Consider the following 12,232-nt stretch of genomic DNA (forward strand, 5'->3'; position numbering starts at 1 on the left):
TGTGTCTTTGGCCTCATTTTCATCCCATTTCTTAAAGTGTAATTGTTAATAAAGCAATACTCAGGGTTTGTACACCTTTTTCATGGCCAAATTCAAGCACTTTTCAAGGACTTTCAAAGCCAATTTGCAATTTTGTCCAGTGCTATTGAAAGAAGAAATCCAGTGCGGATCAAAAGGAGAGCTTAAACCTTAGTTTCAAACCTCAACCTTATTTTGGAACCCTATAATGGGTTTAAAACCCTAACTTGCATGCCAAACCCTAGCCCTGCTTCTAACCCTAGCCCGGTTTCAAATTGTAACACTAGCTCCAAACCTATTTTGGAACCCGCCATTCATATTAGAACCTCAATATGGAGCTCATACCCTTGTTCTAGCTCAAACCCTGTTTCAAACCGGAACCCTAGCGCTAAACCTTTCCTGGAGCCCCACATTTAGTTTAGAACCTTAATTTTGAGCTCAAACTGGAGTTCCTAACCCTACACCTAACTCTAGCTGTAAACCCTAAGTCCAACCCTTTTTCAGAACCCTAAATTCAGTTTAATACCCTACACCCAAAACCCAAGTTCCTATCCCTAGCTCCAATCATATTTTCGAAGCATAATATAAGTTTCAAACCCTTATTTGAAGCCCAAATCCTAGCTTCTAACACCTAACCTAAGCAACATGGCAATATTTTTAAGCATTTACAACCACTTCACCTAAAATTCAAGCATTTTCTAAGATTTCAAGCACCTATATGAATATATGAACAATAAACTTTAATTGAATCCAACACGAAGAAACAGTAAAAACATCGCAACAGGAAATTGTTCATACTTCAGATTTAGGCTCATATGAAAGAAACAAAAGCTGTAAAAAAACAACTACAAGACAAAATTTGATTTAACTTGTAATTTTGGGGTGATAGTCATTAACAGTGTCGGGCATGTTACATGAAAAAAGAAATTGAATTACTTTAAATAAAAGTAACTAGTTACCAGGGAAAGTAACTATTGTCATTTGAGTCAGTTGAAGAGAGAAGAACAGACGGATAGTTGTGTTATCGAATCTAGTAGTATTTATTGCACCTCACCAGCAACAGATTCATCCTAAGCTTAAAGTGCAACAAAAATAAACAGTAATCAATATCATAAAATAACAATCAGCATGCACAAAAACGTACCAAAACATACACAAAAAACATATGTGAACAGGCACAAAAGTGTTTTGAATCTTAAATTTAAACACGCAAAAAAAAAAAAACGAGCCCGAAAACATACACAAAAACGCACAAAATGTACATAAACACCCTAAAAAAATCATACATAAACACGTACACTAGAGGTAAAAATTTAGCCCAACCCGACAAGAGTCACGGGTGTATAAACCCGACGGATTAACTTGATTTGACAACCCGAAATAAACCTGAACCTTTCATTTTCCACCAAAATAAACACGAAGCGTAATTCAGTGCTTTGTGTTTAGTTGGGGCCGAATCCCTCAAATCAAGTGTGCTTTGCAAGCCTAAATGAATGGTTTGGAGCCGAAGTGCGCATCTCGGCGACATAAAGTGAAGAAAAGTGAAACTGAACAAAATGGCACCCAAAATAAATACAATTTTGCAGATTACAATCTACAAATTGTAAAAGATTTGCACAAAAAGCAGAAAGTTTGTAAAGCATGTAAACTATTGGCTAGAAGCAGAAATTACGTCTGACGTGATGCAGATGGAAGTAGAAAGCTCGCATGTCCTTTACCCCAACACAAAGGAACATTTCTTTGGATTTAGTGATTTTGAGCTAAATTAATGCTAACCAACCAGTTTATCAAAAATAATTACTTGAGTAAAAGTAAGTGCATGCTGTGTAGATCCTCCACAGAGGAACAAAAACAAAAACAAAAAACGGCGAGAGAGAAGGTCAATCGGCCCGACTTAATCATTGACATTTTAAGCCCGAACCTGGGTCGGGTTCGGGCCCGGGCCCAAGATCTTACCTTTAACGCGCACAAAAATACGTAAACACGCACACAAACATGCGTAAAAACACAAAGCGTACATGACTGCACTCAGAAACGTACTTAAACAAACGCACGAATACCTACGTAAACATGCGCAAACTTATGTAACACCCCGCTTCTGACCACCGTTATGCCTAAATAATGTGCACGCAGCTTGGCTACATTGCACTTGTAGAGGGGTAGGGCTCATAGCAGGCAATGCCGCTTTATGTGAAAACGGCATACAAAATGCCAGCTGCCTTTAATTAACGATGCAAAAAACAAATGTAATGGCAAACCGGAGAGCAGTTTTGGCATCATTTAGTTTTAGTTTTCTTCATTTAATGCTTAGTCTATTGAGTCAGGCTGCAGAGAAACAAAGCACTAATTCAATGAATTTGCAATCACATCACCCAAAATTCAAGCACTTTTTAAATCTTGAAAACACAACATTAATATTTAGGCATTTTCAAGGATTTCAGGCACCCGTATAAAACCTGTAGAGCAGGCTTGTGAGCCAGACATGGCTTTTCATTCATTCAGGGATCAGAATGGAGATTTTCATTTTCAGCTGAAATAGCCAGCGTCCAGAAATAAACCAGGGCGGAGCCCCCCCCCCACCGCCCCCACCCCCAAAACCTGGGTTTTAGGCAATTTACTTGTCCAAAACCATGCTTATATTTATCATTTAAGTAACATTTTTAGAAGATTAAAATAATTTGCCCACATAACTGATTTTTTTGTAAATACTGCAAGATAAGTTCAAATGCAGTTCAGTCCCTGCAGCTTGTGCGACAATGCGGCCAATTTTTCTAACGGCCGCCAGGGTGCGCCAGAGCAATAAAGGAAAGAGTGAGACAGTCTGATTTTGAATTTGTTTGCTACGCAAGAGAAAAAGTGAAAAAGTCGGAATGCCTTTGGGGTTCAAAAACAGCGGAAATCCGCGGAAAATTCTGATCCCTGTTCATTGCATTCCTATTGTCACTAGCTCAGAGATGAGGCTGGTGCATGCATAACACACATAATTCCAATAGTATCAATGGTTCCGTCCAGTATAGATAGGGCAAATCCCAACTTCAGTTTACAGTCAAGGTGTCACTTGTCAGACCCCCATTTGTCTGTAAATCGCTAAAGAACACTTTATATGGAAGCTCATTAAAAATAGACAGGTAGACAAGTTTAAATTGGTATATTTGTTGATATGGGATGCAGTCACTGGCATTATTCTTATTTCATAAATTTTGTCAAATCATCCAATGTAACACAGTGAATTGAAATGCGCTGAAAATTTAGATTTTGTCTGTAGAGCGGGTTTGGCGGTTTTGCTGAATTCTGTCTGAAAATATACGGCATGGCTCGAAATAAATGTATTTTTATATATATTGTCATTATCAGGGTTTGTACACCTTTTTAATGTCCGAATTCAAGCACTTTTCAAGTACTTTCAAAGTCCAATTTTTCCAGTATCTTTAAAAGAAGAAATCCAGCACAGATCACAATGTTTTTCGTAGTTGACTTTTAGGTCTAAAATAAAGTCACTATTGTGCTGCTACCACAAACGTTTAGGTTATTCCTATCTATTATCTGGTATATTTTTGTGTTAATGGGCTGCTACAAACGGACATGAATTCTGCCATTCTGCTTCAACAATGCACGGGCATCTTAGCTACGTCACACTTGTTTGCAAACACGGAACGGGCTCCATATATGTGCTAATAATTAAGGTCATTAGGAAGACAAAAAAAAAACGTATTGAAGGTATAAAAGGGAAAAAAAAGCCACATTTTGACTCACTTTATTGAAATTGATTGCATTCCATATTTCAATATTAGAGACTGCTGATCTTTTGCTTTTTATTTTATTTATTTTAGTTCATAATGTTTGCGTCTTTTTCAGAGAATCTGTCTTAATTGGTTGAACGGAATTGCAAATAGTAATTTTTTTTGCATTTTATCATTTATTTAAGTCAAGGCAAGTCAAGTCATGTTTATTTGTATAGCCCTTAATCACAAAGAGTGTCAAAGGGCAGCACAGATCAAAGACTATTGCAAACTATTATTACAGACTATTATGACACCATCCCCTCATCTAAAACCTAAATGTAGGAAAATAATATACATATGATCAACATAAAGTATAGGTTATTCATATGCTATGGAGTAGAAGTGTGTTTTAAGCTTAGATTTAAACATTTCCACTGAGGTTGCAGATCGAATCTCAGGGGGAAGAGCATTCCATAGCATCGGGGCCCGGATGGAGAACGCTCTCGAACCTGCGGATCTCTTCTTGGCTTTTGGGATCACTAGTAGACCATTTATAGCAAAAGATAGTTAATATTTGTAATTTTTATCTTATTGTTTAGCATTTCCAGGAATTTTGTGTTGTTCGACATTATATCCGTTCAGTGTGTAAAAGACTAAAATAGTTTCAATATTTTACATTTTTTTTTGTAAATCTGTGAATATTTAAATTTATACTTGATGTGTTTTTGCAGTGATCCCCCACAAAACATGTAATTATTAATTACTTAATCATTTGGTGCATGTTTTTTTATTATTGATATTATATCATTAAAAAAAAAATCTGAGGACTGTTTAGGAGCCGATAGTGAGTGGAGCCAATATAGCCGCCTTTCCAAATAGAGCAGTCCTCTTGGGTACGACCAGAAGGGGAAGGTGACGCTTCACATGACAACGCCATAATGAAAAGCCACCAGCCCAGGCTTGTCGGCGTCATTTTCTGCACCTTTTTAAAGAATTCTTAAATTGTTGCATGGTCAGAATTCCAAGAAACATGGCAATGGCAATATTTTAAAATTAAAGCATTTTCCTGACCTTGAAAGCACAACAATAAATTCAAGCATTTTCAAGAATTTCAAACATCCGTACGAACCCTGAATTATGGCTCTTTGGGTCAAAAAAACTTCCTGACCCCTGTTGTAGAGTAAAACTTCACAAAGTAAAATGTGTGTTTCAGGGGGCCTTACATGGAGCCAAGAGGCACAGAAGAACTAAAACAAGAGTGGTTCACCAAATATTTCTCCTTCTGAGCACAAACGACTTCCTCAACAGTTCATCGCTTACGTCACTCACGCGTGCTTTCTCTCCATAGTTTCACAAACGCGAGATATGGTCAAAGATCAGGAAACACAGGTTCAAGAAGCTCGACGACGGATCGCAAACCATGTTGGTAATGGAGTCGTGTACAATGTGATTGCATGGATCTGAAGAAAAATATTAGGGCTGCACGGTTAACCGAAATCGAATCGATATTGCGATGTTGCGTAGCGCGATTGTGTAAATGCAAGACACTGCATTTTTACAAGGATTAATAGTACCAGGTTTGTTAATGATGGCGTGTTTGGCCAACCACAATTGTCACAGTTCAGGTTTTAACGGCACCAGCCAATCAGAGGCAAATTTTATTGACACTAGCCAGAAAAAGTCCGGTGAAGTTTGCAAGCCGCACGCTATAACACACGCAATGTGAGCCTTGTGTGAGGAGACAGCTACCCAAAGAAAGCTCCCCAGAAGACGGCACGGTTTTTTTTAGGTTAAGGCATGTCAAAATGATAAACCACTCAAGTCATGTTTATTTGTGATGCCCTTAATCCCCAAAAGTCTAAGGGCTGTACAGAGAATACACATACATCATCAACATAAAATATAGTAATAAACAGAGTGGCAGCTTCCTGAGGTTAACATAATTCACAAGCTATTGAATATAAGTGTATTTTAAACCTACGTTTTAAGATATCCACTGAGGTTGCAGATCGAATCTCATAAGGCAAAACTAAGACAGAAAATGTGCTAAATTGCAATATTGGTCAGAAAAGTCACAATAAGTTTCTCCCCGAAATTGTGCAGCCCTAGAAAATACAGTGGGGCAACTAAGTATTTATCGACCAATTGCGTAAGTTCTCCCACCTGACCTACAAAGTGCAGGGACCACAGTAACAAAGGCTAATGTCAGTAACACAATGCACCGCCAGAGACTCGAATCCTGCACTGCTAGACAGGAACCACAGCTGAAGCCAGTACCCCAGGCTCGTCTGCAGATTGCTAGAGAGCATTTGGATTATCCACAATAGAACTGAGAATGTGTTAAGGTCAGATGAAACTAGGGTTGCAATACTAATCGATCAAAATTTATTATTAAATGCGTTGGAGGAGGACATTTTAAATGTTTTTAAAAATCAGATTCATCGATTAACAGACCGCTTCAAATGTGAAAATATTTGTCACTTGCAGCCCTGTATCAAACCAAATGAGAAATTTTAGTAGAAAAACAGGTTCTTGAGTTTGGAGGATGAATAATACTGCATTGCGTCCAAAGAACACCACACCCACTGTAAAGCATAGGGTTGGAAACATCATGCTCTTGGGCTTTTTTTTTTTTGCAAAGGGACACAAGACAACCGACCTGTGTAAATGAAAGAATGAATGAAGATGATGTATCAAGAGGTTCTGAGTGAAAAACTTCTATCAGCAAGGGCATTAAAGATGAGACATGGCTGGGTGTTTCAGCATGAAAATGATACCAAACACACAGCCAGGGCAACAAAGGAGTGGCTTCGTAAGAAGCATTTCATGGTGGCATAGACAGTCTCCAGATATAGCAAATCTGGGGAGGGAGTTTTAAAGTCTGTTTTGCCCAGCGACAGCCCCAAAACACTGCTCGAGAGGAGCTCTGCAGGGAGGAATATACCAGTAACAGTGTGTGAAAAGCTTGTGAAGAGTTACAGAAAACGTTTGGCTTCAGTTATTGCCAACAAAAGGAACATATGAAAGCATTGAAATTCACTTTTGGTATTGGCCAAATAGTTTTTTCCACCATGATTTGCAAATGAGTTCTTTAAAAGTCAAACAATGTGATTTCCTTTTTTTTTTTTTTTTAATACATTATGTCTCTAATGGTCGAGGTTTACCCATGTTGACAATTACAGGCCTTTCTAATATTTTCAAGTAGGAAAACTTGCACAGTTAGTGGTCAACGAAAGACTTTTTTCCTTCACTGAATATTAATCCGGTTCTGTTAAGTTCATAGGAATCTTTTTCGCCGAATGGGAATCAATCGGTGGTGTTCTCTCACAAGTGACTCGTGGGCTCGTCACCAGCAAGGCCATCCCAAACATTGCCTCAAAGCTCGACCAAAAAGTGCTTCTCAAAACACATGCCTGACCGTTTCTCGGCCTCCTGAATCTTGTGAAGTCGAAAATGTCTCCATGTGCGTGTGTTTCTTTACTAGTTTCTTATTTTTTTTTTTTAAAGTCTTCCTTTTTTTCAATGCAGCATTTGTTTTGATGTGGTAATTTTTGGTGTCTCTTCTATTCTGGAGGTGAAACATACACACTTTTCACTTCCCAAACCAAAATGAAGCTTGTTTTGAAAAATAATGTACAAAAGTCTGAATGAACAAATTTAATAAATATTTTGTTTTTGTACTGGAGTGTTCTTGTGCCTTGATACATTGATCTAATTGAATTGCATGAGGAGTCTTAAACTCAATTGACATACAGTGGCTTGCGAAACTATTTGGCCCCCTTGAATTTTGTGACCTTTTGCCACATTTTAGACTTCAAACATCAAGATATAAAACTGTAATTTCTCAGGAAGAATCAACAATAAGTGGGACACAATCATGAAGTGGAACACACTTTATTGGATAATGTAAACTTTTTTTAACAAATAAAAAACGAAAAAGTGGGTGTGAGAAATTATTCAGCCCATTGCGTTCATACTTTGTAGCGCCACCTTTTGCTGCGATTACAGCTGCAAGTTGCTTCGAATGTCTCTCAGTTTTGCACATCGAGAAACTGATATTTTTGCCCATTCCTCCTTGCAAAACAGCTCAAGCTCAGTAAGGTTGAATGGAAAGAGTTTGTGACAGCAGTTTTCAGTTCTTTCCACAGATTCTCAATTGGATTGAGGTCTGGACTTTGACTTGGCCATTCTAACACCCTGATATGTTTTTTTGGTGAACCATTCCATTGCAGCTTTTGCTTTATGTTTTGGATCATTGTCTTGTTGGAAGACAAATCTGCGTCCCAGTCTTAGGTCTTTTGGGGACTACATCAGGTTTTCTTCCAGAATAGTCCTGTATTTGGCTCCATCCATCTTGCATTGTTGCCAAAAAGTTCGATCTTGGTCTCATCTGACCAGGGCACCTTCTTTCACATGTTTGGTGTGTCTCCCAGGTGGCTTGTGGCAAACTTGAAACAACACTTTTTATGGATATCTTTAAGAAATGGCTTCCTTCTTGCCACTCTTCCGTAAAGGCCAGATTTGTGCAATATACAACTGATTGTTGTCCTATGGACAGATTCTCCCACCTCAGCTGTAGACCTCTGCAGTTCATCCAGAGTGACCATGGGCCTCTTGGCTGCATCTCTGATCAGTTTTCTCCTTGTATGAGCTGGAAGTTTAGGGGGACGGCCCGATCTTGGTAGATTTGCAGTGGTCTGATACTCCTTCCATTTCAATATTATTGCTTGCACAGTGCAAGTATACAGGGAGTGCAGAATTATTAGGCAAGTTGTATTTTTGAGGATTAATTTTATTATTGAACAACAACCATGTTCTTAATGAACCCAAAAGTCTCATTAATATCAAAGCTGAATATTTTGGAAGTTGGAGTGGGGCTTTTTTAGTTTTAGCTATTTTAGGAGGATATCTGTGTGTGCAGGTGACTATTACTGTGCATAATTATTAGGCAACTTAACAAAAAACAAATGTATACCCATTTCAATTATTTATTTTCATCAGGGAAACCAATATAACAGCTCAACATTCACAAATATACATTTCTGACATTCAAAAACAAAACAAAAACAAATCAGTGACCAATATAGACACCTTTCTTTGCAAGGACACTCAAAAGCCTGCCATCCATGGATTCTGTCAGTGCTTTGATCTGTTCACGATCAACATTGCGTGCAGCAGCAACCACAGCGTCCCAGACACTATTCAGAGAGGTGTACTGTTTTCCCTCCTTGTAAATCTCACATTTGATGAGGGACCACAGGTTCTCTATGGGGTTCAGATCAGGTGAACAAGGAGGCCATGTCATTAGTTTTTCTTCTTTTAGACCCTTTCTTGCCAGCCACGCTGTGGAGTACTTGGATGCGTGTGATGGAGCGTTGTCCTGCATGAAAATCATGTTTTTCTTGAAGGATGCGGACTTCTTCCTGTACCACTGCTTGAAGAAGGTGTCTTCCAGAAACTGGCAGTAGGACTGGGAGTTGAGCTTGAGTCCATCCTCAACCCGAAAAGGCCCCACAAGCTCATCTTTGATGATACCAGCCCATACCAGTACCCCACCTCCACCTTGCTGGCGTCTGAGGCGGACTGGAGCTCTCTGCCCTTTACTGATCCAGCCACGGGCCCATCCATCTGGCCCATCAAGACTCACTCTCATTTCATCAGTCCATAAAACCTTAGAAAAATCCGTCTTGAGATTTTTCTTGGCCCAGTCTTGACGTTTCAGCTTGTGTGTCTTGTTCAGTGGTGGTCGTTTTTCAGCCTTTCTTACCTTGGCCATGTCTCTGAGTATTGCACACCTTGTGCTTTTGGGCACTCCAGTGATGTTGCAGCTCTGAAATATGGCAAAACTGGTGGCAAGTGGCATCTTGGCAGCTGTACGCTTGACTTTTCTCAGTTCACGGGCAGTTATTTTGCGCCTTGGTTTTTCCACACGCTTCTTGCGACCCTGTTGACTATTTTGAATGTAACGCTTGATTGTTCGATGATCACGCTTCAGAAGCTTGGCAATTTTAAGAGTGCTGCATCACTCTGCAAGATATCTCACTATTTTTGACTTTTCAGAGCCTGTCAAGTCCCTCTTCTGACCCATTTTGCCAAAGGAAAGGAAGTTGCCTAATAATTATGCACACCTGATATAGGGTGTTGATGTCATTAGACCACACCCCTTCTCATTACAGATATGCACATCACCTGATATGCTTAATTGGTAGTAGGCTTTCGAGCCTATACAGCTTGGAGTAAGACAACATGCATAAAGAGGATGATGTGGTCAAAATACTCATTTGCCTAATAATTCTGCACTCCCTGTATATATATACATATATATATACATACATATATATATATATACATACATATACATATATACATACATACTGGACTGTCTCAGAAAATTAGAATATTGTGATAAAGTTCTTTATTTTCTGTAATGCAATTAAAAAAACCAAAATGTCATACATTCTGGATTCATTACACATCAACTGAACTATTTCAAGCCTTTTATTATTTTAATATTGCTGAATTTGGCTTACAGCTTAAGAAAACTCAAAAATCCTATCTCAAAAAATTAGAATATCATGAAAAAGTATACAAGTAGGCTATTCAACTATTCACCTGAATCATCTAATTAACTCGAAACACCTTGCGAGGGTTTCCTGAGCCTTAAAAACACTCAGCTTGGTTCAGTAAACTAAATCACTGCTGATCTGACTGCTGTCCAGAGGACCATCATTGATACCCTCCATCAGGAGGGTAAGACACAAAACTAAATTTATCAAAGAGCAGGCTGTTCACAGAGTGCAGTTTCAAAGCATATCCACAAAAAGTCTGTTGGAAGGGAAAAATGTGGCCGGAAACGCTGCACAACCAAGAGAGATGACCGCAGCCTTAACAAAATTGTGAAGAAGAGCCGCTTCCAGAATTTGAGGGAGCTTCAAAGACAGTGGGCTGAAGCTGGAGTCCAGGTATCAAAAGCCACAGTTCACAGACGTGTCCGGGAAATGGGCTACAATAGCCGTATTCCCATGGTCAAGCCACTTCTGAACTCAAGACAACGGAAGAAGCGTCTGACTTGGGCTATGGAGAAGAAGCACTGGACAGTTGCAGAGTGGTCCAAAGTCCTCTTTTCAGACGAAAGCAAGTTTTGCATTTCATTTGGAAGTCAAGGCGCCAGAGTCTGGAGAAAGGCTGGAGAAGAGCAAAATCCAAGTTGCTTGAAATCCAGTGTGAAGTTCCCACAGTCAGCAATGGTTTGGGGAGCCATGTCAGCTGCTGGTGTTGGTCCACTGTGTTTCATCAAGTCCAGAGTAAATGCAACTGTGTACCAAGAGATTTTAGAACACTACATGCTTCCATCTGCTGAAAAGCTCTATGGAGATGAGTATTTCATTTTCCAGCATGATCTGGCACCTGCCCACAGTGCCAAAACCACCAGTAACTGGTGCACTGACCATGGCATCACTGTCCTTGATTGGCCTGCTAATTCCCCTGACCTGAACCCCATCGAGAATTTGTGGGGTATAGTTAAGAAGAAGATGAAAGACACCAGACCTACAAATGCAAATGAGCTGAAGGCCGCTATCGAAGCATCCTGGGCATCAATAACACCTCAGCAATGCCACAGGCTGATCGCCTCCATGCCACGCCGGATTGATGCAGTAATCCGTGCAAAAGGATTCCCAACCAAGTACTGAGTGCATCAATGGACATTTTCAAATGTTTGATTTAGTTTTGCTGTTATAAAATTATTTTTTTCACTTGGTCTGAGGAAGTATTCTAATATTTTGAGATAGGATTTTTGAGTTTTTTTCAGCTGTAAGCCAAAATCAGCAATATTCAAATAATAAAAGGCTTGAAATAGTTCAGTTGATGTGTAATGAATCCAGAATGTATGACATTTTTGTTTTTTTAATTGCATTGCAGAAAATAAAGAACTTTATCACAATATTCTAATTTTCTGAGACAGTCCAGTATACATATATACATACATACATATATACATACATACATATATATACATACATACACATATATACATACATATATATACATACATACCGTATTTTCCGCACTATATGGCGCACCATGTTATAAGGCGCACCTTTAATGAATGATATATTTTAAAACTTATGCCATACATAAGACGCACCCCATTATAAGGCGCTATAAGTGCATGCTGGTTTAAGATCAGGTAATTGTGCAATTTTGTAATTGTAATCCTGTGCAGTCCTTCGAGACATTTTTGGGATTAAGGGCTATTTACGGTAAATAAATGTGACGACTTGACTACAGTAGAGAATGTAGTTACTTTATGCAACCTCTAGATGTTGCCACGCTCAAGGGAATGTCAACAAAATATTCAAAAAGGTCAAACTTTATTAACAAACAAGCTTTCCACAACTCCATTCACTCCCAAAATAAATAAACAGCCGTTTTATTATTTTCTCTGAGGTAAAGCATTTTCGTGACACATCTTTGAACAACATCGACATATC

General features: G+C 38.9%; 2 protein-coding genes across 6 annotated transcripts in view; one reads left to right on the forward strand and one right to left on the reverse strand.

Annotated features, from left to right (window-relative positions):
• Window positions 1-12,232, forward strand: part of fam184b (family with sequence similarity 184 member B) — a 184,294-nt gene that overhangs the window by 75,921 nt on the left and 96,141 nt on the right. The window contains exon 18 of one of the 4 annotated variants that reach the window (XM_088342822.1): window positions 4,954-7,420. The exons of the other annotated variants lie outside the window; for them this stretch is intronic. Within the exon in view, the coding sequence (XP_088198948.1) occupies window positions 4,954-5,026 (73 nt within the window). The 3' untranslated portion in view covers window positions 5,027-7,420. Of the gene's footprint in view, window positions 1-4,953; window positions 7,421-12,232 lie in introns of those variants that run through there. 4 annotated transcript variants of the gene reach the window in all.
• Window positions 1-12,232, reverse strand: part of haspin (histone H3 associated protein kinase) — a 51,049-nt gene that overhangs the window by 414 nt on the left and 38,403 nt on the right. The gene's annotated exons all lie outside the window — the stretch shown is intronic.

This window comes from Urocampus carinirostris, chromosome 8 (assembly GCF_059441175.1).
Source record: "Urocampus carinirostris isolate Australia breed hairy pipefish chromosome 8, RoL_Ucar_1.0, whole genome shotgun sequence".
NCBI classification, from domain to species: Eukaryota; Metazoa; Chordata; class Actinopteri; order Syngnathiformes; family Syngnathidae; genus Urocampus; species Urocampus carinirostris.